The 25,776-nt window shown below is 49.0% G+C and overlaps 2 protein-coding genes across 8 annotated transcripts in view; one reads left to right on the top strand and one right to left on the bottom strand.

Annotated features, from left to right (window-relative positions):
* EMID1 (EMI domain containing 1) overlaps positions 1–14,894 on the top strand; it is a 71,740-nt gene extending 56,846 nt beyond the window's left edge. For 2 of the 5 annotated variants that reach the window (XM_081174983.1, XM_081174982.1), the window contains exons 14-16: positions 18–62; positions 12,019–12,109; positions 13,579–14,894. In XM_081174983.1, coding sequence (XP_081031109.1) covers positions 18–62; positions 12,019–12,109; positions 13,579–13,718 — 276 coding nt within the window. In that variant the 3' untranslated portion in view covers positions 13,719–14,894. Of the gene's footprint in view, positions 1–17; positions 63–5,420; positions 5,506–12,018; positions 12,110–13,578 lie in introns of all 5 variants that reach the window. The other 3 variants (XR_014002957.1, XM_081174984.1, XM_081174985.1) reach the window with 3 other exon arrangements.
* A 270-nt stretch (positions 14,895–15,164) lies between these two features.
* Positions 15,165–24,789, bottom strand: RHBDD3 (rhomboid domain containing 3). 3 transcript variants are annotated; one of them, XM_081175000.1, is made up of 6 exons: positions 24,580–24,789; positions 22,402–22,562; positions 20,013–20,405; positions 19,188–19,362; positions 17,067–17,349; positions 15,165–16,341 (listed from the first exon to the last, which is right to left on the bottom strand). In XM_081175000.1, the coding sequence occupies exons 2-6, from the start codon at positions 22,556–22,558 to the stop codon at positions 16,087–16,089; spliced, it is 1,263 nt and encodes a 420-aa protein (XP_081031126.1). In that variant the 5' UTR covers positions 22,559–22,562; positions 24,580–24,789; the 3' UTR covers positions 15,165–16,086. The 3 variants fall into 3 exon arrangements, with proteins under 3 accessions (XP_081031126.1, XP_081031124.1, XP_081031125.1); XM_081174998.1 differs by lacking the exon at positions 24,580–24,789 and adding an exon at positions 24,137–24,560; XM_081174999.1 differs by lacking the exon at positions 24,580–24,789 and adding an exon at positions 24,137–24,559 and having other exon boundaries at positions 17,032–17,349.
* Positions 24,790–25,776: the final 987 nt, after the last annotated feature.

Consider the following 25,776-nt stretch of genomic DNA (forward strand, 5'->3'; position numbering starts at 1 on the left):
TTCTCCTTCCGCTTCAGGGTGAGCCGGGGCCCAAAGGTGAACCAGGCGAGAAAGGCACCTGGGTAAGCTGGTGGGGTGGGGTGGGGGTGGGGGTGGGGACCCTCCTTGTCTCTCCTCTTCCCCCACCCCAGATACTTGCTATCTCAACCAAGGGACACTGAGTCTTGGGAACCAGCTGGACCTGCAAAAATCTGCCCTGATGCCCAGCTCTCTGCCCCCATTGTGCCCTCATCAACAGAAGCCCATTTCCACTACTCAGACGTGAGCCAAGCTGGCAGGCTTCTAGGGGTGTGCAAGAGATATAAGGGGTACTGAGATGAAGGCGCTTTCCTATTGAGACCTCCCAGGATATACAAAACAGCCAAGAGCCTCGCGGTGCCTTGAAAGCAGCTTCCCCACCAGAACCCACTGATTTTGGGCCGCAATTCCCATCACCCCCAGCCAACAGAACCTTTTCCCCATCAACCCTAGCAGCACAAGACTGAGGCTGATGGGAGTTGAAGTCCAGAACCATCTGCAGGGAGGCCACATTGGGGAAGGAAGGCTACCCTAAAGGTTTATTGTGTGACGTGAGCCACCGTGAGTCAAAAGCTGCTTCACCAGACATTTTATTTCTCAGAGCTCAGTGCGTATTCTGCATGAACAGAACATTTTTGTTGTTGTTCACCAAAATGATCAAAGTTCTTTGCCAAGAAAAACCACATGTGATGATCTATATGGACTGTGTAAATCTTTTGTGTCCACATTTTTGTGGGCTTTTAAGCCTATTTCCACAGCCTTAAGGACTAGAAACTTGGTTTTTTGTTTTAAAAAAGAAAGCTTCCCATCTTGGAGATGCGGAATTCTTCCTTTGCATGGTACAGTGGGAGCAATAAGCACAGCTTTCTTGCCGCTGGCCAACGCAATCTGAAACCAGGACCGGACGTGTGAGGCTCTTTCTCCTCCCATAGGCAAGAGAATGGGAATACTCTGGCACGATCCCAACTACGATTGCCAACTCTTCAACCCACTGCTGCAGCTCTGCCTTTTAGGAGCAGCTTGGTGTGCAAATGTTGGCAACCGATTATGACTCCATACTGCAAAAAGTGTTGTGGGCTGATTTCTGCAGATCGGAGTTTTTTTTAAAAGAACAGAGTGGGTGGGTCCATATTTTCTTCTTCCTCATTTCTAGCCGTTCGGCAACCCTAATCCCAGTCTCCCCCCTTGCAAAAGTATCCAGGAGCTTTTTAGTATTGTGCTCTGTTTCATTGCTGCCCCTTGAAATAACATCTGCTCCAATCATCAAAACTCTCAGGTCATCACCCATCCCATCCATTTAAAGCAGTATCATATCACTATTAACAGTCCTGGCTTGCCCACAAAGAATCTTGTGAGCTGTAGTTTGTTACGGGTGCTGAGGGTTTTTTAGGACCACCCCCAAATTCCCCATTCCCAAAGCTACAATTGCTAGAGTGGCTAAGGAATCAGAGTGTTGTAGAGTTGGAAGACCCCAAAAAAGTTCATTAGTCCTACCTTATGCAGTGCAGGAATCACACCTAAAATAAACCCTTGTTCCCAGATAATTCTGGGAATTGTAGCTCTGTGAGGGAGAATAGAGGGTCTCCTCTTAACTCTCTGCATTTTAAAGGCGAACCTACCATGATTTGCATTTTTCAAAACAAGACATGAAAACTTTCATATATCCAAATTTTGCAATGCAAAATTTTCTTCCTGGAGAGTGAGCCCAAATGAATGCTAAGGAACTGGGGGGTGGGGGTGGGAATTGGCTTGGTTTGGTTTGCAAATATCTGGGGTAAGTGTCCAGAAAAATGCATATATTTGTGGAGGAAAGCATACCCCCCCAATAAAAGCCTGAGTATTACTACTGTTATTAAATTTGCCATACCGCTCCATGCCAAAATAGTCTTCTGAGAAATACGTCAGGGAGAATTGCATGTAAAACTCTGCGTGCGTAAGGAAAAAAAGGAGTGCAAAACTCTGCGCGTTAGGTGAAAACGAGTCTCAGATTGCTGTGGACTTAAAAATTAAATTGCAGAATGACAGGGAAAGTGAACTTCAGTTTGAGGAAACACGAAATGGAGGGAATTTGCCCATTCCTCATGAAAGTAGCCGGGCTCCGATCTGGGATTGTATTGCGAGCTCAGCCAGGCCAGAAGCAAAGGCCATAAAATGAAGCACGGAGAACAGTTGTGGAGGCACCTTGGGCCCTCTGTATGCTGGACTACAACTCCAATCAGCCTTGGCAAACATGGCTAACGGCCAGGGATGACGATGATGATGATGATGGGAGTTGTAGTTTAGCAACATCTGGAAGGCTCAAAGTTCCCCACTCCTGACTTGGAATATGGCTCAGATTCTAGAGATGGGGGGAAATATCCGGGGATCCTTGTCTGAGGGCTCTCTCCTGCCTGTCTCTTTCCCTGGCCACCACCCCCACTGAACCCCCCTCACCCCACTCTACCCAGGGGCTTGGTGTGCTGGTGCCAGAACTCCTGTGTTCCGTCTGTTCCTCTGAGGCACGGAATTGGGACCTTTTTCTGCCCTAGGGGGGCCACATACCAGTGGTGAACGTGGCCAGAGGCGGGGCAACACATGTAAATTCCACCTTTGTACATTAGGCCATTTTCTCCCCCATCCCCCCACTCCATCCCCACCCTTGCTCTGGGAGGAGGGCAGATCTTAGCCCTCTGCTCTGTTTGTTGTTACATATGGTGCAAAAGTGGGGGCGGAGTCTGCTTTGCATTACCTCTGCCACTGGCTGGGGCTGATGGAAATTGTAGTCCAAAAGATCTGGAGGGCACCAGTTTGGGGAAGTCTGAGTTAAAGAGATGCCCTCCCCTTAACGGGGAAGACTTGGGAAGGGCTGTAGCTCACTGGTAGAACATCTGGTTCAGTCTCCACCGGTGGATGGGAAAGACCGCCTGTCTAAAAAAATCAACCCCAAAGAGTTGCTGCTGGTCAGTGCAGACCGGGCTTCCCAACCCCCCGACTTCATGGACCTTTTCATGAGCTTAGAAAGTCGTCACCGACACCCAACCCAAGTTCTTAGGAACATGAACGAGATAAAGTCAAGAAAAATCGATCCGTAACGAACATTTATTAATTCCTATCACTAGGATAAGGAGTATTCTTGCATTGCGGAATCATCTTATTAGATGCAAAGGTTCCTCACTGGCACTCTGTACATGCTCCTGCCCTTGATTTCTGAGACTCCTAATTCCCACTACAGTCATACCTTGGTTTTCAAACAGCTTAGTTCTCGAACGTTTTGGATTCCGAACACCACAACCCCGGAAGTGACTGTTCCAGTCTGCAAACAATTTTTGGAAGCAGAACGTCCAACGGGGCTTCTGATTGGCTGCAGGAGCTTCCTGCAGCCAATCAGAAGCCACAATTTGGTTTCCGAACATTCTGAAAGTCGAACGACTTCCAGAACAGATTATGTTTGACTTCCAAGGTACGACTGTATAGGCCACAAGTGCCTTTTCTGTGCCTAGGACGTCTTCATTAAGCCCCGGCACAAACCCACCAACCTCCAGGGAGGGGGTCAGTATTGACCGCTTTGAGAACCCCCTCTGCAGACAGCGTTGAGTGAGATGGACGGATGCTCTGACTCGCCAGCAAGCAGCTTCCACCGTGCCTTTGCTTGTAACTGGAAAGATGTTCCTGCTTTTAGGTTCAGCTGTCTCGCCCGCCCCAACTTGGGACGTTGCTTTCCCAGCTCTCACTGGGATAGTTTCCCCTCCTTCCTGGTGGAAGTGAGAGGGACTGTTCTCCCCTCGCTCTGTGTGTTTGGCCCCATTCGGCCCCATACATTTAAATCAGTGTCATTCCCTTTCACACAGTCGCAGCTTCCCCCAAAGGATTATGGGAGCTGTAGTTAGTTAAGGATGCTGAGACCCCTCTCCCCCTCCTAGAGCTGCAGTCCTCAGAGTGGTTTAACAGTCATTGCTCTTTCCCAGAGAACTCTGGGGACTGAGCGGGAATAGGGGGTCTCCCCTAACACTGCTTAGCCGCTGTAACAAACTACAGCTCCCAGAATCCTTTGGGGGAAGCCCTGACTGTTCCGAGTGGCATCAAAGCACTTTAAAAGGGATGGTGGGCATGTGGCCTCAGGGATATAGCTCTGGGAATCTGGCTACTGCATCTGTCTCTCTCTCCACCTCCATGCCACCCTCGAGGTCGCTGCATTTGGGACCGCCCCCTGCTACTAACCCCCCATGCATGTGCTTCTGCTGTCCTCGTGCCCACACACCTGACTTCCTGAGCAAGGAGGGAAAGCTCATATCTCCTCGACACCAAGCCCAGGCGGCCGTATCTGGGGCTCTGTGCCATTGTGGTTCTTCTGTTCATTTTCTTTGCTTTGGTTTGGCATCCTTCCTGTGGGTGCTTCTGGTTGGACCCAGCAGCCTGCTTCTCTATAACCCAGCTTTCTACATTTGCAAAAGCAGCCCAGAAGGTCTCCCGTGGCTTTATCTATTTTGCATTTAAAGCCCACATTTCTCCTCCAAGCAGCTACGGGGTCCTCCCCCTCCTCGTTCAACAACAACCCTGCGAGGTAGGTTAGGCTGAGAAGGAGGGACTGGCCCGAGGTGAGCTTCATGGATTTGATCTCTCTCAGGTCCTATTCCGACACTAACCACTGTGCAGCGCTGCCTGTCGGTGGGTTAACCCCTCCACTTGCTGGAGCTTCTGGATCTGTTGGGGAGTCCACCAGCGCTGCTTCCAAGGGGTTACGTCTCCCCAAGGCATTTGCCGGCATGCAACGATGCAGAAGGTGGCAACCAACTGCCACTGATGCCAAGACAGCATCTTCTGCTGCACCTGAGGGCAGCTGGCTAGCTTAGCGGGCAGAGGGCGGGCACCTGGAGTGAGGGCAGGGAATCTTGGGTGCCAACACAGCCCTGGCTCAGGAAGATTTCTGATGGTGTAATCCAGGGGTGAGAAACCTTTCTCCAGCCTGAGAACCACATTCCCGGTTTTTTTGGGGGGGGGGGAATGCCTGGGGTGGGCAGGACCACAGGCAAAATCAGCAATAAGGAAGCTGGTCCAGGGTGCGAGGTGAAGCTGCCTTAGTTTCAGGACGAAACTTTCCCTCTGATTATATCTTTCTCTCCCTGCGAGCTGCACCAACTGAATGATACTGTTTGCTCAAACTCCTTAAAGGACTGCACATGCATGATAGATACTTGATAGATGCTCTGTTTGCATTTGTGCCCCTTGGGTGTGTGGGTGTGGGTGTGTTGTTGTCATTTCTGATGGCTGAAACAAATGCGGACGGGAGGGAGGGTTAGGCATGCCAAGCCTCAGCTCACCCCCCCACCTCCCTCTCCTTTTTGCACGTATTTGTGCGCATGCACACACACACCCCTGCACGTGCGTCCCCTTCACGGCCATGTCTGTCTCTCTTTCGTCCGCAGGGGGAGGGTTTGCACCAGCTGCGAGAGGCTTTGAAGATTTTAGCTGAGAGGGTTTTAATCTTGGAAACAATGATTGGGCTGCATGGTGAGTAGAGACAGACAGGAGGACAAAATTCCCCCCGTGCCCCCCCAAGGCCAGGAGGGGTCAGGAAAAAGGGGGCCACCATGGGGGAGGCCCCACCCAGGTCTGTATGGTGATCTGCTTAGGGCGGTTTGCCCTGTTCTTGCAGCCTTTTGCAAAATCCAGGGGTTCAGTTGCGCCCTTGGCTGGCTACTGGGCTGACTCTCTGGGTCCTGTGGGGAGCAGGCCTGGCACAATGTGTTGAGGGCGGTTCAGCCATGGCACAGTCTCCATGGCAATGTCCATGGTGACATCAGGAAGTGGTTGCACAGGGTCTGCTGGCAGAAGCAGATTCCCCCCCCCAAAAAAAACCACCCCAATTGTTGTTTTTGTTGGCATCTGTCTGTCTCAAGAGACAATGGAGTGCGCCTCCAGAGGTGAACCTGAACTTCTGTGTTAGCAGCACCTAAGTGACCTCCCTGGGGCGCAAGCCTGAGCAGTATGGAGGTCCTAGGCTGCCCAAATGGCAAGACCCCCCTCTTGGCCTTGCTGATGTGGTCCAAAGGAAAACAGAGCAAGACCTTGGCTGCAGCAGTTGCCAGGAGGAGGCATGCAAGGCACCCTCCAGCCGTCTGAGGGACTCCATTCTGGATTTGTGTAGGGTTTACTCCATAGCTTTTTCTTCTCCCAAAGATATCCCCCAAGGCAGCGGAGGTTTAGGACCAGAGTTCTCCTTCTCCTAAATGGGATACCTTCCCAGATGGACAAACCTCATCTCCCCCTCACTTGCCTCTACAGCACATACAGAAACTGTCTTCTGCGCCATTGAGTTAGGGATTTCTAAACCAACAGTCCTTCAAAACATTACAGTGGTACCTTGGTTCTCAAACTTAATCCGTTCCAAAACCAAAGCGTTCCAAAACCAAGCCAGCTTTCTCATAGAAAGTAATGCAAAACGGATTAATCTGTTCCAGACTTTTAAACACAACCCCTAAAACAGCAATTTAAAAAATACAAAGCCCCCCAGCAATTTAACATGAATTTTACTATCTAACGAGACCATAAAATGAAAAAATGAAAATAAAAAAATAAATCCATAAAATGAAAGCAATAATCAATGTACTGTACTATAAAATAAATAAGTATTGCAGATGATAAAAAAAATTAAAAAAATTTCTTACCTGCACTGATGATAGTCATTGTTTGGATAGGGGGCTTTTATCCATTTCCACAGTCACACAATCAATCAATCAATCAATCAATCAGTAGCTGAACTGGGTTCCAACAAAAACAAATTAACTGAAAAAGACTCAAAAACAAAAATGCAAAATAAATAGCAAAAACAAAAGCGCCAAACTTAATCCATTCTGGAAGTCCGCTTGGCTTCCGAAATGTTCGAAAACCAAGGTGCAGCTTCTGATTGGTGTAGGTGCCCCGGAAACAATAGCCAACAGTCGCATCGGATGTTTGGCTTCCGAAAAACATTCAAAAACCGGAACACTTACTTCTAGGTTTTCGGCGTTTGCGAACCAAGGCATTTGAGTACCAAGTAGCCACTGTACTACTTTTTGTCATATGTTGAACTTTTAATAGTCACTATGGTAAAAAAAGTAAATGACCCCTGGACAGTTAAGTCCAGTCAAAGGCGGCTATGGGGTTGTGGCGCTCATCTCGCTTTCAGGCTGAGGGAGCCAGCTTTCCGGGTCATGTGGCCAGCAGGACTAAACCGCTTCTGGTGCAATGGAACACCGTGACAGAAACCAGAGCGCACGGAAACACCGTTTACTAGTCACTTGCTATATAGAGAGGCTCTAAGCAACTGAACAAAACTTGTAGAGTGTCATGGATTTCAAAAGACACACAGAGAAAGATTTCTCAGTCCGGTGTTAGTTTTATTTGTGCTCATACAATCAGTGGTCATGGGAGAGGACTAGAAAAGGAACTCTCCAAACAGGGGATCCTTATAGAAAAATGTACTCTTACAGCATTGGGCTCAGATAAAACTTAGACAAATTGCCCTCCTTCCTTGTACGGGGGTGAACTTTTCTGCTTCTGAGCATGGTTACCAGACAGATAGATAGATATGGACTGCAGATCTCAGGAAGACCAGTTCTTCTTACGCTTATCACTGAATTTGGTTCAAGGCAGAGAGAGGAGGCCTTTGGGGAACACATTGGAGTGAGACATATTTTCCCCTCAAAAGCATAGCATAAAATCAGGGGGATATACAATAAAAAACAATTCAAAGAATATTGCTAACCAAAAGCGATTTTCCAGTCAAAGCACTCAAACGAGGCAGGTGGGGAATCAGGACCAGGGTGGGGCTGGTGTTTTTAGGATGGAGTGTCAGTGTTGACGCAGATGAAGCCAGTCTGGGCCAGACTCAGAGTGAGCCTCTGCTCAAGGCCACACAAACAACCCAAAGAAAGGAGAATATGCAGAGTCCCTAAGTTAACACCTGAGGCAGACAATCCCATAAGCACCACCCTCCTTTTCCTGGCAGCAGAAATACAGTACAGTGGTACCTCTGGATGCGAACAGGATCCGTTCCGGAGCCCCATTCACATCCAGAAGCAAACGCAACCCACGTCCGCACGTGTGCGGGTTGAAATTTGCCGTTTCCGCACATGTGCATGATCGTCATTTTGACTGCCTGCGCATGCGCGAGCGGTGAAACCCAGAAGTAACGCGCTCTGTTACTTCTGGGTCGCCGCAGCGCGCAACCTGAAAATACTTATCCCGAAGCTACTTCAACCCGAGGTATGACTGTACAGAGAACGACCATATTGCTCACAAGCAAGGACTGTTGATGGAGTGGAGTGGAATTAGACACACACACAAGGCAGATTTTCCCTCCAGGGTTTTTTTCTGTCAAAAAATGCCCACCTCTTTGAATTTCCTACTGCAGAGTAGCATCTTTTCTTCTTGTTGTTTGACCGAGAATCAAGGCTGTGAGATCCAAGTCTGCTTTCCCTGACCTGGTCCCCTCCCCAGATGTTTTGGACTACAACTCCCATCAGCCCCAGCTGGGGTGGAGGAAGAAATACGATTCCGTCTGCATTTCAAAGCAAGCCTACCTAGTTTGCAGTGTCCACACCAATGTGTGAACCCAAACACAGACATCCTGTGAAATTTGCACTCCCCTGAATTTTGCGGTGCAGTTCTGCTGCTGAGTGATGCGTTCAAAAACATATTAGAGTGCATATAAACCATTACATTAGTGAAAACAGTTCTGCTATGGTGTATGGACTAAATGCTGTCCTCGTGAAAAGACTATACAAAGCTGCATTATATTGGGGGGAATTGCTTTGCAAAAAACCACAACAATCAAACAGAGCAGTCAAAGCAGTTTGATTTCCCCGGGTCTCTTATGTAGTCTTGTATTGAACTGCGAAATTTTCAAAGTGTGGGCAGAGGGCTTCAGTTGCTACTACTGAGCATGTGCAGTAGTCTGAGCATGCTCAGTGTGGGGAAACGGAGGTGGTGGGCTTCTGGTGGCTAAACCTCCAATAAGGTAGGAGCTCAGGGCCCTCTGGTGGCAGCAGCAGAAGAGAACAGCCACTTGCGCTCCCTTTCAACAGAGAGCGCAACTTTCCAAGCAATCCTAGGCTCATTTACTCAGAAGTAATTGCCACCCAGTTCAGCTGAGTTTACTCACAGGCAAATGTGTATAAGATTGCAACTGAAATGCTAATAACAACCCTGGATTAGTATAGCTGATATTTTAATGCAACCATCAATTTATTAGGGTCAGTTTGCGACAAAAAGGGCTTTTAAAGGTAAAGGTACCCCTGACCATTAGGTCCAGTCGCGGACGATTCTGGGGTTGCGGCGCTCATCTTACTCTATAGGCCAAGGGAGCTGGCATTTGTCCGCAGACAGCTTCCAGGTCATGTGGCCAGCATGACTAAGCCGCTTCTGGTGAACCAGACCAGCGCACGGAAACGCCGTTTACCTTCCCGCCAGAGCAGTACCTATTTATCTACTTGCACTTGACGTGCTTTTGAACTGCTAGGTGGGCAGGAGCAGGGACCGAACAATGAGAGCTCACCCCGTCACGGGGATCTGAACTGCTGACCTTCTGATCGGCAAGCCCTAGGCTCTGTGGTTTAGACCACAGCGCCACCCGCTCAAACCTCCTTGCAGTAATTCATTTCCCCACCTTTCCACTCCAGGGGCATTCCAGGATGTGTGCGAGAGGTGAGGAGGATGCAGAAAGGTGGAAAGCAGGGCTGCTTCCTGGATTAGGCTCTCCATACCCTTCCATCATTTTCCCAATGAAAATAGGGGCATTCTATTCTATTATTATTATTATTATTATTATTATTATTATTATTATTATTATACCCCAGCCATCTGACTGGGTTGCCCCAGCCACTGTGGGTGGCTTCCAATGTATATAAAAACATAACAAAAAATTAAACATTAAAAAACTTCCCTGTACAAGGTTGCCTTCAGATGTCTTCTAAAGGTTTCATAGTTATCTCCTTAGCTCAGGCGTCGCATAACTCCATACCCTCCAGCATTTCTCCAGTGAAAAGTGGGACATTCTAAGGAAAAGAGGGACATTCTGGGATCAAATCAGAAACCGGGACAGCTTCTGTAAATCTGGGCCTGTCCCTGGAAAACAGGGGCACTTGGAGGGTCTGTATCTCAGAAGAGATACCTCTTTAAGTTGGGAGCAGCATGTAGATTTAGACTCCCATGCCCTCCAACCTTTCTCAGATGAAAATGGGGACGTCCCATTCCATAATGATCATTTTACTATTTATACCCCACACATCTTACTGGGTTGCCCCAGCCACTCTGGGCAGCTTCCAACATATATTAAAACATAATTAAACATTTTTTCAAAAACCTTCCCTATACCTGTACAGGATTGCCTTCAGACAACTGGGGAGTCATTTCTGCATCATTCTTCCCAAGGAAAATAGGGACATCTTTAGGAAAAGCAGGACAAGAATTAAACATAAACTTAATTGATATCAAAGAAAGAGGGGGATTTTACCTGCCAGATTTGGAACTCTATTATGAGGCAGCCTGTCTCTCCTGGATCAGGGAATGGTGTACACTACAAAATACAGACCTTCTATACCTGGAAGGATATGACAGCCATTATGACAACTGGGATGGCTTCTCTAAAGCAGGGACATCCCTGGAAAATAGGGACACTTGAAGGGTCTGGACTCCAGCCTTGTGAGAGCATCAGAACAGTTCTGATGGCTCAGGCTAAGGGATGCCGATCTAGTCCAGCATCCCACTCTCACAGTGGCCAACAGGATGCTCCAATGGGAAGCCCCACAAGCAGGACATCAGTGGAAGAGCACTCTGCCCAAGTGTGATTCCCAGCATCTGAGATTCAGAAACATTTATTGCCTCTGACAGTGGAAGCCATTCTGGCTAGTAACTACAGTGGTACCTTGGGTTAAGAACTTAATTCATTCTGGAGGTCCGTTCTTAACCTGAGGTACCACTTTAGCTAATGGGGCCTCCTGCTGCCGCCGTGCCACTGCTGCGCGATTTCTGTTCTCATCCTGAAGCAAAGTTCTTAACCTGAGGTACTATTTCTGGGTTAGCAGAGTCTGTAACCTGAAGCGTATGTAACCTGAAGTGTCTGTAACCCGAGGTACCACTATACTAATTGCTTGAACCTCTGAGTATGCCTAATCCTCTTTTAATGCAATCCAAGTTGGCGTTGTCACAACCTCCTGCGGGAGCAAGTGCCATAGTTTAGCTCTGTGCTGCCTGAATGAGAACTTTTCTCTGTCCTGAATATTCCAGCAATCTGTGTTTTTGGGTATCCATGAATTCCAGCGTTTACCAGAGAGGGCGGAGAAACTTCTGCTTTCTCCGTGCAAAGTGAGAGCTGTTAGGGGGTGATGGATGGTGAAACCTTCCCTTGGCATCCTCTGGAGCCGTTGGGTGAATCAGTATGTGCCTTAGTGATTCTGGAGGTGCCTGTTCCAATAATAATAATAATAATAATAATAATAATAATAATAATAATAATAATAATAATAATAATAATAATACTTGTACCCCACCCATCTGACTGGGTTGCCCTGCTACTACAGAGAACAGAGGTCTACCAATGGGAAGCTTTATTATATCATATTTATTATATTTTATTATTTTATTTTATTTCCTTCCAAGAAAAAAACTCTTCCTGCATTGCAGGGCATTGGGCTAGATGACCCTACAATTCGATAGTGAAGTTAGCTACCAGCATATAGCTCCTTTTCTGCGTGAAACTTTGAGAAACAGAACCACCCCTCCTTTTTAAAAAGGCACAGGCTTTTACATGACCCCGAACCCTTTAAGTAAGAAGTGGGAAACCCTGTATCATGTCCTTCCAGGACTGAGGGAATTATCACCTTTATATCTTCTGAGCCCCCTGCCCAAATTCTCCACCCGCAGTCACACACCCCTCCAAAGATTCCCGATTCAGACCCCTTTCCCTCTCCCCCCTCCTCTCCACCCTTTCCCCATAACGAGGGTGAATGAATTTCCGCTCTGCTCTTCTCAATCTCCCATCAGGCCATTAGCTTACGAAGCTTCCTAGAGCAGCAGGCCCAGCTGAAGCTCTTGTCTAGGAGGGTCACCTTGCTGGAAGCTATCATCTGGCCAGGTAACAACAGAGGGGGGGCTCCCCCTCTCTCCCTCTCCCTTTTTCCCTAGCATGCTGCATTCACCAATGCAGAGAGCCCATGGCCAGGAGATCCCCCCCCCCACTTTGCTTGCAGACATGGGCTTTCTCTCCTTCCCCGTCATCCCAAACTCTGCATGCCACTAGTCCACAATGTCCAGGTTTTTAATACCCCCTCTCCATAGCCCTGCTGCAGTCAGAGCTGCTTTTATGTGGGATTTTGCCTTTCCTGACCCATAGCCACTGGGGTGTGGTGGGGTAGAGGGAGACTTAAGGGGGATACATCTGGTGATGGCTGAGGTGGGGAGGGACTGCTCCTCTTCCTCCCCACCCCTCCAAGCATGAGCTCAGAAATAAATAAATAAAAATTGCTTGCCTTGCACCAAAAGTTAACGCCAGCTTGAGGGTGTGTTGGATTTGTCAGACTGCTGGGTATCCAACAGCATGGGGCGGGCCTGCCTTTCCGATGGAAGTCTGTGCATGCTCAGTGGCAGTCTCCTCTCAAGTCAGCTTGCACCTTGTAGCTTAAGCCTGCCTGGAGGAGGTCGGCTCAGCACTGATCTGCCTCTTCACCCACCTGGGAATGCCCCAGCCAATCCGAGAACGATGTTAGCAGGGAACCAGTGCAGAGGTTTGAGTAGGGGAGTCCGCTGGCTAACTGCAGCTAAGAGACTGACTTTGCAGCATTCTGTTTGTAGCAGGAGCTCCAAATCAGGACATACGATGGGGGCAGCTTCTCCCCTGCTTCTTGTTCCCCGTCATTCAGATACACTGCCCCTGCAGGTGAGGGTTCCACCTGCCTGCTGCGGTCAGGCAATGTTGCTAGATACCCAGTTAGGCAGCTTTCCCCCACCCATGTGTCCTCGGATGTCACAACTCCCACCAGCACCAGCCAGCGTGAATCAAAGGTGGCTGGGAGTTGTAGCACAACAATGTTTGGGGAACCCAAGGCTGAGATAGGCTCATTCTAAGGTGAGATTCCTTCTGCAGTTTCCCCACTTCAGATTCATTTGGAACAGCAGTTAGTTTTTTTTACATTAAGGAAATCAAGCCTTTTGCTCTAAGAAGACACTGGATCTTGCAGTCAACTTTGAATACAGGCATGGCGGGAGGGACCCCCAGAATCCCTAAGGAGCACCTCACACCTTGTTTGTTCTCCTTGAGCAGGGATAGGGAACCTGCAGGCTCTCCAGAAGTTGCTGCACTATAACTCCCTTCCTCCTTGACTGCTGGCCATGCATGGGACTCCAGCAACATCTGGGCAGCTGTGGGTTTTCCACTTGAGCCACCTAGACATTTTTCACACCTCTGGAACCATGAGAACCAGAAACTTGTTTTCTCTTTTAAAAAGATCACAAAATGACAACCGAGGTTCTTGGGTTGCCAAATTCGGCAGCGGACGAAAAGCAGCTCAGCTCTGACTCTTGCTTGTCCTTCCTCTCCGTTGACAGAACCGGAACCAGGATCCGGACTGGGCCTTTCCTCCACCAGCATGCCTGGCTACGACCGGGGGAAGCGCGACGAAAGCCTGGCAGCCTACAAGATGATCTCCCACCACCTCTCTCAGAGGAGCGAGGAGGAGAGGAAATGAGGAGGGGCCCGTTGGCCTGCCCGTTGGCAGGTGCAGACGAAGAGCATCCTTTTCGGGGAGGGCACGAGAGGCCTCTTTCGGGGTGCCCCCCCAAGACCCAGCCCTCTTCCTCCCACTTTGGACTGCCCCCCCCACGGAGAAGCAGCGGAGAGGCGTGTGTTGAGGAGGGCGCTTGCTTGCCCACAGCCTGCTTCCATATTTATTTCGCGCAAAGGGTTGTGTGTGTGTGTGTCTCTGTAATGGTTGCTGCGATGCACCCGACGCCTTCACCCCACAAACTGTTGCCACAATTAAGCCGCTAAGCATTCTTTGCGGCCGCCTGATTGTCTGGTAGGGAAAGCCGTTTATCCCTTGGTGCTATTTAATGGGGATATTTTCCCCCTGCACAGCACAACTGCACCCTCTCCTGTAACTTGCTGTTTTTCTGCCGCTTGGGACTTTGACCTGGAAATTTAACTAGTTTTTCTACTAAATTTCTCCCGATCCCTGAATCGCCCATTTCCCCCCTTAGCCTGGCCCAGGCAAGGATAACCGAGGAGAGAAACTGGGCTTTTCTGGACTACTGTTTTCAACCGCAGTTGTGGAAGACGTCATGATATCTTTGCCGGGAAAACAAAAGTTCCCCACTCGCTTCCTAAGAATGGGGAGCTCTGGGAGGGTCAGGTCAAAGGGGTTCCTAGGGCTTCACTTTCGCTCGGGATGCCCAGCAGTATGTGTTTGTGGAGAGAGGACAAACATTTTCCCTTCCCTGGTAGAAGTTGCCAGCGCTGAACAGTGCGGACGTTGTAAGAACTACATCAGTGGCTGTCCCAACAAAGGATTTGCATGCATAAGTCCTTTGTGATTGGATCCCCGGGTGCAATTTTAGCGACCGGATCAGATCCCGCACGCAAGTAGTGTATCCCAAGTTGTCAAGTGGGCTGCGAAGGTGATTCAAAGCGAGGTTGGATGTTGGAACAGGTGGGGAGGTGCTGCTGGTGCTGCCATGAAGCCTCAAGCACCTGGGAGATGATCAGACTACTCTTAATGCAAAGTCTTGTGGGCAAAGCAGATCAGGGAGAGAGAAGGATGTGTGTGTGTGTGTATCTATGTGTGTCTGCCTCCATATAATGTATGTACTCTCTGGGATTTTGGCTGATAACAGGGACCAGGTCAATAAAGCTTCACTGAACAGGAGCCTCTGCCTGAATTGAAGGGAGTGTGGAGGACCTTGCCTCAAAGCCTGAGCTAAGATGATGCTCTCTGTACGGATCCTTTGCTGCATTTTGTTAAATGTCCATCAGGCATCAGCTTGGCAAAGGTGACTTTTTGAAGTCCTCTCCTACTACTTTAAGAGTCATGGCTCCCCCCCAGAAAATCCTGGCACCTGTAGCTTGTGAACAGCCCTGAAAGCTGTTAGGAACACCCAGTCCCCCCCCCTAAAAAAACCGTTTAGGGGTAGTCTCATTTTGACTCAAGAAAATCACCATTTTATAGTTCAAATTGGGGAAAATAAATACAGTAAATGGACAAAAGTACAAAGATTCACAAAATGTTTAGGGGTATGCGTCCCCCCCAGAAAAAAAGCACTGGGAACCCCCATGGCGGACAACAGTTCCTAGGATTATTTGGGGGACGTTGTGGCTCCCACCCCCAACACATGAATCCTGGGAACTGTTATAGAATCACAGAATTGGATGGGACCCAACGGGGTCATCCAGCCCAACCCCCTTGCAATGCAGAATTCGCAGTCATCTGTTATTCCTTTGAACGTTTTAAGAGTACTTTAAACATACAGTGCAGACATGACTCTGTTCTGCATGTGGTGAGAATGCCCTGCTCCACCCCTTCAAAGTGGCTGTATGAGCAAGGCCCAGATTTGAGTTCTGGATGCTTTAGGTCAAACTCGGAACCCCGGAACTGAGATCCCTGCTACAACTCCCAGGTGATTGGCGGAGCTCACAGGCACAGAGAGAGGTCCCTTTTTCACGAACGCCTAATGCATGGCAGCCCGGACGGATTGGCCGCTGGGGGCGGCCTTTGCCCATGTTCCCACCACCTCCTGACACGTCTCGGGAGATGGTTTCCACAAACACCCATGGAACACGTGGAAAAATGACTGCAATCAGGTGAAACCTCTGGCTTTGTTATTCCAAGAATCCCCAGGATGGGATGGAAGAAGCCACTGGGTCTCCCCTTTTGGAGGATTTCCCAAGTGACTTGCAGCCCTTGATATATGTGCATTGTCTCTCACTCTTGCCCTTGTGATGCACCAGCCTGGCTGGGCTGTACGGCAGCCACCCCATAGCAGCAGGATGGCCTTGGCTTCAATGGTGGGTCTCGCTTTCCTTCCTTCCCAGTTGAGTCCACAGCAAATCACCGCTCAACTTCACCGGCCGTGGCTGGTTTTCTGGCCTGGACACTGGCACCGTTCGGGCTGGCTTGCCAACCTCTTTCTACTCGCTGGCTGGTGCCTGGAGGAGGTTGCTAGCGATGAGCAGAGCGGCTCTCTGCCGTCACCACGGCTTGGTCTCCGACGTGGCCTCCGATCAGCAGTGAGACGGCACCCTCCACGTGGCCTGTGGCTGCCAGTGCAACAACTGCCCGCTCGGTTGGGAAGCCCATTTTCTGGAGCTGCTGGAGCCTGAAAGGGCAGGGGGCGGAAAGTTAGATAGTTATTTCTTTGACGTCTGATGGGAGGGCATTCCACAGGGTTGGTGCCACTACCGAGAAGGCCCTCTGCCTGGTTCCCTGTAACTTTGCTTCTTGCAGGGAGGGAACGGGACCTCAGTGTCCAGGCTGAACGATGGGGGTGGAGACGCTCCTTCAGGTATACTGGGCCGAGGCTATTTAGGGCTTTAAAGGTCAGCGCCAACACTTTGAATTGTGCTTGGAAACGTACTGTTGTCTGCCTGGGGCGAAAAGAGCTTTTAAGCTCTGCTTCACTCGGGGGGCAAGGCCTGCTAAGCATGCCAGCTCTGGGGTGCTCATGTGAAATCTCACGGAGCCATCCAAGATCCCAGAAAGTCTCGCGTGAGATCTCTAGCCACCTGGAGTTGGTGTGCTGAGCAGGCCTTGCCTTCCAAAGCAAGGCAGAGTGTTTCAAAGCTCTGTTTTTGTCTGGTCCCCTTGGGGTTACCTGCTACCAAATGTCCCCCTACCCCTGCTAGCCACAGGGTTGGCTCTAAGTGTTTGGGGACCTGCAATCAGAGACACGCAGAACTCTTTGAGCCAAAGCCCCATGCGAGATGCGATTGCACTGTATCCATCTCTCTGATGCCCCACCAAACCCCATCAGGAAGGAAGCTTTACCTTTCCCCCGGGAAACCCTTACCGGAGAGAAGAAACCGAAGATTTGGAAAGTTTCACCTCTTCCTCTGCCATATCCTGCAGAGAAGCCTGGATCCCGGCTTGGAGCAGCTCTTCATCCATCAGGGATCCTTGGAGGGCCGAGAAAGGAGCACCTAAAGCCCCATGGTGGATGGGGAAGGGAGGCAGGGAACCAGCAGCAACTGACTGCCTGCATTCCTGCTCCAGCGCTGCAGTTTCTCCACTCCAATAAGAGGCAGGTGGCGAAGCAAGAAAGAGAGGCTGCGTAGGGAAATCTGCTGGGGGAAATGCTTGGGTTGGCGACTCCGGAGAATGAGGAATCCTGGGAGAGAGAAAAAGATAGGTAAGGCTGTGATCTTCAGCCAAAGAAGACTGAAGCTCAGTGGTGGACCACTTGCCTGCAGAAGGTTCCCAATTCCCCACCCCCCAAATATTTACGTATTATATTTTCAGGTATACATTCCCCCACAATTAAATATAGAACAATACAGCCAACGACTTCCCTTCTCCTCCTTCCATGGTTCCTTGTACTTCCAAAATTAACTGAGTACAATCGTACCTCGGAAGTCGAACGGAATCCATTCTGGAAGTCGTTTCTCATTTCCAAAATGTTCGGAAACATTTGTGGCTTCTGATTGGCTGCAGGAAGCTCCTGAAGCCAATCGGAAGCCACGGAAGCCCCATCAGACGTTCGGGTTCCAAAAAACGTTCGCAAACTGGAACACTCACTTCCAGGTTTGTGGCATTCAGGAACCAAGGTACGATGGTATTATATTTCCTCCATCTGGTTTCCCCCTTTCCATTATATCTTAATCCAAATTATACCGTTGAATTTACAATAATCCTGCTAGCGTTTTCAGTTGCTTACAATGGTTTTTCTGCAAATGTTCTCCATTCCTCTTTATATACCCATTCTTCTTGTTCTCCTGCCCTGCTGGCTAGGCCTGCTAGCTCTGCGTATTCCATCATTTTCTAGCTGCCATTCTTCCCTCTTTGGAGCTTCTCCCACCTTCCATTTCCAAGCTAACAAAATCTGAGCTGCAGTCGTTAGGTACATAAATAGCTTTTTTCGCCCCCTGGCTACCTCTGTATCATACTCAGAAGAAACGCCTCTGGGCCTTTAGAGGGGGGATGTTCTTTTAAACAATTTTTTCATTTCATTACAAATCATTCCCCAATACAGTGCTACCTTGGAAGTCAAACAGAGTCCGTTCTGGAAGTCCATTCGACTTCCAAAACGTTCAGAAACCAAGGTGCAGCTTCCGATTGGAAGCTCCTGCAGCCAATCAGAAGCTGCGTCGGACGTTCGGGTTCCAAAGAATGTTCACAAACCAGAACACTCATTTCTGGGTTTGCCGCGTTCGGGAGCCAAAGCGTTCGACTTGCAAGGTGTTCGGGATCCAAGGTACGACTGTAATATGAAGTTTCCCAGGTTCGATCCCCGGCGTCTCCAAACAGGGCAGGGAATGTCTCCTGCCTGAAATCTGCTGCTCGTCTTCCTCACGGGGTCTCTGCCATGGGAGCATATTCACCCAGTGCTTTTCCAGCTGCACTGGCTCCCGGTGGAGTACAGGGTCAGATTTAAGGTGCTGGTTTTGACCTTTAAAGCCCTTCATGGCCTAGGACCCTTGTACCTACGGGACCGCCTCTCCTGGTATGCCCCACGGAGAACCTTAAGGTCCATAAATAGCAACACCCTAGTGGTCCCGGGCCCTAAGGAAGTTAGTTTAGCTTCAACCAGAGCCAGGGCCTTTTCAACTCTGGCTCCGACCTGGTGGAACGCTCTGCCTCATGAGACCATGGCCCTGCAGGATCTGATTTCTTTCCGCAGGGCCTGTAAGACAGAGTTGTTCCGCCTGGTCTTTGGCTTGGAGCCAATTTGATTCCCTCCCCCTCTTTCTTTTTCCTTTTTCCTTTCTCCTCCTGTGATGAGGCTGCATTTTAATATTTTATTGTTTCAATATTTTAATGCTGTATTTTAATCTTATTTTTAGGTTGTATTCATTCAACTTGTTTTTATTATTGCTTGTTAGCCGCCCTGAGCCTGGCTTTGGCTGGGGAGGGCAGGGTATAAATAAAAATTATTATTATTATTAAGTTCCAAACGACAACCCCTTCGCCCGCCCAGCCCTACAAAGAAAGCCTGGGATCCAAATTCACCTGTCTCTCCTGGCGGCTGGGTCGGCGGTGGGGAGGATTTCAGCAGGTCCTGCCGGGGGTGGGACGAATTGGAGGAAAGAGCCTCTCCCCAGGAGGGTCTTAAAGATGATCCCACCGTGCAGCTTTTCCAGGCGTCTCTCTGATAATTCCAGCGGGGAGAAGACCCCGGCCCAGACTGTGGCGTCAAGGGAAATGAGAGCCTAAGCCAGGGGTCTGCAACCTTTAAGACAAAAAGAGCCACTTGGACCCGTTTCCGAAGAAAAAAAAACTGGGAGCCGCAAAACTCGTCATTATAAAAATAACTTTTTTGTCACTTTTTAAAATTATTTCTTTGTTTGACCCCTCAGAATTACTCCTCTTCATAGAAATAAACGTTAAATTAACAAGTTACCTTTTTGTGTGTGTGTGTTCTTCACTCCCCTTCAAAACAGTGACCAGCGTACATGCCCCCTTTCAATGCAGTGACCAGCGTACATGCCCCTTACAATTTAGCGGGCGGGCGGGAAGGTGACGTCGGGACGGTGTGTGACTAACGCACGCACTGCCCCCATGCGACGTCACAGCCAGTACAGCGCCCGCCACAGTGGGGAGTGTCGGGGCGCACAATGCGCCTCCTCCCCTCGCTAGTATCCGCCCCGGAGCCGCGGCAAAGGTGTAAAAGAGCCACATGCGGCTCCGGAGCCGCGGGTTGCAGACCCCTGGCCTAAGTAGACCCTGGTTGCTGGACCCACCCAGTCCAACCTCCTGATCTCACAAAGACCAACAAGATGCACCATAAACCAGCAGTTAAACACCCCCCCAAGCCCATCTTTTCGGAAAGGATACAGGCGAGGCCCGTGAGCAGCCCACTCAGATGCAGGAGGAAAGGAGAGCTGGGGGAGAGAATCCAGCTCAGACCCAGCAGCAGCACAGCCAGCAGAGGAGGGGAAGCCCACTTGCGGGGACCCCCCTGTTTCCGACGCCCTTGGGAGCACCCCAGCAAGGCCAGGTGCACGGGGGTATAGCCCCCAACAGCAGAGCCGGCCTGAGCACCCTGCAGCCATGCTAGGAGGAGGTAGAGGAGGGCCGAGGCGAAAGCGCCAAGTGCTGAAGAGTGGAGGTAGCGCAGAGTGCCCTGGCGTCGCTCCTGATGCCAACTCAGCAGCGGAAAGAGGAGCAGGTTGAGGAAGAACAAGGGAGCCTCCGTGAGGCACAGGCAGTAGGTCACGAGGCGATACGCTGCAGGGAGGAAAGGCAGGGGGTGGTTAACAACATGCCATTATTATTATTATTATTATTATTATTATTATTATTATTATTATTAAATTCGTCCTATTGAAAATTTTCGGTCAGGAAATAAAGTGGAAAAAAGTCAAAACAAGGGCAAAAGGAGGGGGGGAGTGCTTGAAACTGTGGTAAAATACAATATATGGATACAGAATTGTAGAGTTGGAAGGGACCCCAAGGTTCACCTATTTATTTATATATATATAATTTTTATTAAATTTTCTGTTTTACAATTTAAAATACAGTGGTACCTCTGGTTACGAACTTAATTCGTTCCCGAGGTCCGTTCTTAACCTGAAACCGTTCTTAACCTGAGGTACCACTTTAGCTAATGGGGCCTCCTGCTGCCACCGCGGTGCAATTTTTGTTCTCATCCTGAGGTAAAGTTCTTAACCCGAGGTACTACTTCTGGGTTAGCGGAGTCTGTAACCTGAAGTGTTTGCAACCTGAGGTGTTTGTAACCCAAGGTACCACTGTACTCATTTAAACAGCCTTAAAATATCAATGACTTCCCTTCTCCTCTCTCCATGGTTCATTTTGCATCATATCACAAATCCCTGCATATTTTACATAAACTAAACCATTCCATTATGACATCCATCAAAACTTATTTGCACTGTTGAATTTATCTTAACGCTGCCAATGTTTTCAAGTGTACACAATTTACCCCCATGTATTCAATAAACATTTTCCAATCTTCTCTAAACGTACGTCGTTCTTGTTCTCTTATTCTATATGGTAAGACCACAAGCTGCACATGTTCTGTCAGCTTAAGTTGCCATTCTTCTTTAGTTGGGACCTGGCTCGTTTTCCATTTTGGGACAAATAAAACATGGGCCGCAGTAGTGGCACACATAAATAACATTTTCTGACACCTGGGAATTTCCATCTGAATTATTCCCAACAAAAAGGACTCTCTGGTTGTTGTTTTTTGAAAAGTATTTTAAAATGTTTTTTTCCAATTCATTATGGATTATTTCCCAATTCTCTTTACTCTTTTACAAGTCCACCACATGTGAAAGAACGTTCCCTTCAAGGTTCATCCAGTACAACCGCCTGAAATGCAGGAATCCCAGATGAAGCACGCGCAATGGGCTGCCGTGTACAATTATTCTAACAAGTATAAAATTATTAACTAGCCTTTGTGATATATTTTTTTATAGAGGCATTCCAAATCTCATTATATTTGCGAACCCACAAATCTAAAAGCCATCCATTTGTATGTTGCAAGAGCAGTCGTGTCTTCTAGCCATTGTTCAAGAGGAGGCGAGGGGCATTTTATTATCATCCCACTGAATAAATATCCATCTTTTAGCAGAAGCAAGTTTACATCGTAGTGGCCAAGAATTCTGTAACCAAGAAACAGGGACGGATGCTCTCTCTCCCCACCCCCACCCAATCCCTTTTCTGTCAAGTCTTGAAAATCGTAACCCAGAGAGCAGGGACTGACTGGTTGTTGACAGCTGTCAGCTGCCCTGGAATCCTGTTGGAAGGGACCCTAATTGCCATCTAGTCCAACCCCCTGCAAAGCAGCTGTCCCATGTGGGGATCGAACCTGCAACTTTGCTGTTATCAGCATGGGAGCCTTTTTTTGCTCCAAGGGGGCAGGATAAAAACAGTTTGTACAGTGGTACCTTGGTTAAGAACTTAATTCGTTCCAGAGGTCCGTTCTTAACCTGAAACTGTTCTTAACCTGAGGTACCACTTTAATGGGGCCACCGTGCGATTTCTGTTCTCATCCTGAAGCAAAGTTCTTAACCCGAGGTACTATTTCTGGGTTAGCAGAGTCTAACCTGAAGCGTCTGTAACCTGAGGTACCACTGTATCAATAAAAACCCACATGGGATTTCGGGGGTGGGGGTGGGATGAGAGTGGTGTGCTGGACCCAAGGAGCCCAGAACGGTTAGGGAGGCAACACGCCAGCGGGCAGGAGCCTCAGGTGGCTTACCTTGGAAAGGGCTGCTGAGCAGGAGGTTAGGCGATAACGCCAAGCTTTCGTCTAGGCCCATCAACCAGAATAGGCAGAGAAGCACCATGAGGGTGAACGATGCAACTGGGGGGCGCCATAACCCCCATGGCCTGGTCCAAAGGCTCTTCATCAGCATGCCCCTAAGGGGAAGGAAAAGACAAGGGAGAAAACGGCAGGGTTATATTAAGGCAAGAAGCCATCCATTTGCTAAAGCTTTTAATCACTGGTTATTCAGAGGAGCGTACATCTAGTAAAGACTCTGGGATTTGTGGGGCTTTCACATTTATGGCACTTTAAGAGTCAGGCCTGCAACCCCAAAGAATCCTGAGTTAGGCAGATGAAGGTGACAGACTATATGGGACTGGCTGAAATGACTGGCAGAATCCGAGACCAGGGGAAAGAGACGGCGGAAGAAGATTGGAAGAAATTTAAAATTTATCTTAAGAAATACTGTAAAATTAATGAGTGCTAAAATGTTTAGGTTATAGAAAATAGGGGATTACAGCTGGGAAAGATTAAGTAAAAGAAAAGAACAAGGGAAAATTAGATAAAATTAAGGGGGAGGATTTGCTGAAACGAATTTAGGAATTGGGATGCAGAAAGGGGAGGTATGGGGAAGTCGGTAAGGTTTAAGAAGAAAGGATTTGAAATTGTACATGTATGTTTGTGTGTTTGTATGCCTGCATTGTGTATTGTCTGTGTTTATATAAATTGTGAAAAACCAATAAAAAAATTTATTAAAAAAAAAGAATCCTGAGTTAACTCCTGACGGAGCTACAATTCCTAACGCCCTTAACAAACTACGGTTCCTGGGATTATGCAGGGGGCGACGGGGGGGGGGGGACCTCAGGTTTGTAGCTCCTAATTAATGGCTCCTGCTGACTGCCCAGATTAACCTGTCAGAACTACCCCGATTATGAATTTGGCCACAGGGCAATTGAGCTGTGGCAAGTTGCTCTGGCCTGATCCTATGAATCAGCCCTCACCAACCGAGCTCAGCGCCTGAGCATCTGCTTTGCATGCAGAAGTTCCCAGCTTTGATTCCCCCAGCAGCAACTCCAGGTCGGGCTGGCAGCATTCTCTGTCTGAACCCCCGGAGAGCTGCTGCCAGTCAGTGTAGACAATACTGAGCTAGATGGACCTATGCTCAGTCCAAGGCTGCCTCCTCAGATTTTTTGGACCACAACTGATTGATGGGAGCCACCAAAAGATCGGGAAGGCCCTGGATTGTCAAACTGCACATCCAACTCTGCATTCAATTGGTTTGGGTGCCTCACAATCCCGCGATTAAAGGTCTTATAGGTGAGAGGATTGTCCCTCATCAACGCTGGAACACAGTTTTTCTTCCCATGTAGAATGAAACCCCAGGGACGCGGGTGGTGCTGTGGGTTAAACCACAAAGCCTAGGACTTGCTGATCAGAAGGTCAGCGGTTCGAATCCTTGCGATGGGTTGAGCTCCCGTTGCTCAGTCCCAGGTCCTGCCCACCTAGCAGTTCGAAAGCACGTCAAAGTGCAAGTAGATAAATAGGTACCGCTCCGGCGGGAAGGTAAACGGCGTTTCTGTGCACTGCTCTGGTTTGCCAGAAGTGGCTTAGTCATGCTGGCCACATGACCCGGAAGCTGTACGCTGGCTCCCTTGGCCAGTAAAGCGAGATGAGCACCGCAACCCCAGAGTCAGTCACGACTGGACCTAATGGTCAGGGGTCCCTTTACCTTTTAGAGTGAAACCCAGCTGGTTCAGAAGAGCCCCCAAAAAGCATGCACGATGCACAAGTCACTTATGGAACTCAGTGCTGCAGGATGCAACTAGATGACATTTTGAAAAAGCTGCAACTGGTTTTGAGCACAAATAAAATAACTTAAGGGGGGCATATGCAAAAGAGGATCCCTGCAGCTTTCACGATTGTGCAGGAGATAATTTCTGGGAGCAAAGCTTGCACGCCTGAGCTGATCCAAGATTTTTAACAAGATCCACCGGCCCAGCATCTCACGACGGGGATGAAGGCAGCCAGATCCTTCCTTCCTTCCTTTTTGATCTGCAGCCTCTCACCCTCAATCTCGGCTGTTTGCAATTCTTTCCCACTGGGCAAGAACATTGCTTGGAGAAAACTAGGGAACACCCCCCCCGTCCCTCCCCCTATTCCTTTTTCTTTTACCAAGCACAAGGCTGGCTGCGTGCATGGAGTTGCACCGGCCGGATGGGCAACTCGTCAGCCGAGAGAAAAGGACCAGCGCGCAGCCATTTTGGGCATGGCAGTTTGGGATCTGCGAGGCCGGTCGGCGCTGATCCTCTACGACTTGCACGTGCTTTAGCAACGAGACAAGGGAGCGTCGCTAAAGAGGAACCAGAAACGAAGGAGCTGGGGGGGGGGGAGATTAGAACTCAGATCCCATCTGCTTCTGCAAAGTCCTTAGTGGTGTTTCTTTGTTTGAGGGTGGGGGGGGGGTAGGAATGAGTTTCAGTTCTCTGTTCTTTTTGCCGGTCTGTGCAGAGTTGGTTTACTCAGTCCCTCCTTTTCGGCACTGCTTACTCAGCAGTGAGGCCGCCAACGTGGCTTTAAAAGAGGACAATTATTTTACAACTACAGTAGCCACAATGCCTATGTTCTCTTGTTTCCACAGGCAGAGGCAGCAATGCCAGCCGCTGCAAACCGCAGCAGGGGAGAGTGGCTTTACTCTTGATTGCGGGTTTCCACTATTGAGAACAGGGTGCTGGACAGGGCGGGCCGATCTGGTTCAGCAGCAGGCTCTTCTTATGTCTACTTAGAAGTAAGCACCTTTCGTTCTGTGGGCTTTTTGCCCTGGAAGTGGGTTAAGGAATTAAGCAACTAAACAGTGCAGTCACTCAGTTCTTAATCACCTGCTTATTTCAATTTCTCAGCAGTGGGCTTAAAAAAAACAAACCAAAAAAAACCACGCTTGCATCACTTTTCCAGACTCCAGGCTGCATTTGGATTGCAAACCTCAAAAGAGCACATACTGTAATGGTGGGCTTGCGACTTTTTTGTTGTTGTTCCCAAAATGGAGCATGATGCCAGTGCAAAACCGATTTCCGTGTGGGGAGCTCCTGTTATGCGTCCTCTGACTGCCCTATGCGCCACGTGTTCTAAATTCACTCGCAGGATCATCACCTTGTCATGGTGAGATGGACTCACTGTTAAGACTGTGTTCATGGAAGACAATCTTACTCGGCTACCAAGTGATCACCAAAGAAGAAGAATACAGTGGTACCTCGGGTTACATACGCTTCAGGTTACAGACTCCGCTAACCCAGAAATAGTGCTTCAGGTTAAGAACTTTGCTTCAGGATGAGAACAGAAATTGTGCTCCGGCAGCGCGGCAGCAGCAGGAGG

This window comes from Podarcis bocagei, assembly GCF_964188305.1.
Source record: "Podarcis bocagei genome assembly, chromosome: 16".
Classification (NCBI taxonomy): domain Eukaryota; kingdom Metazoa; phylum Chordata; class Lepidosauria; order Squamata; family Lacertidae; genus Podarcis; species Podarcis bocagei.

Coding starts and splice junctions, on each gene's coding strand:
- RHBDD3 (XM_081174998.1), bottom strand. CDS start 24,183: ATGCTTTTTGGGGGCTCTTCTGAACCAGCTGGGTTTCACTCTAAAAG. Junction 22,563..24,136: donor GCTGGGTTTCACTCTAAAAG/GTAAAGGGACCC, acceptor CCTTCCCCTTAG/GGGCATGCTGATGAAGAGCC. Junction 17,350..19,187: donor CCAGCCGCCAGGAGAGACAG/GTGAATTTGGAT, acceptor TCTCTCTCCCAG/GATTCCTCATTCTCCGGAGT.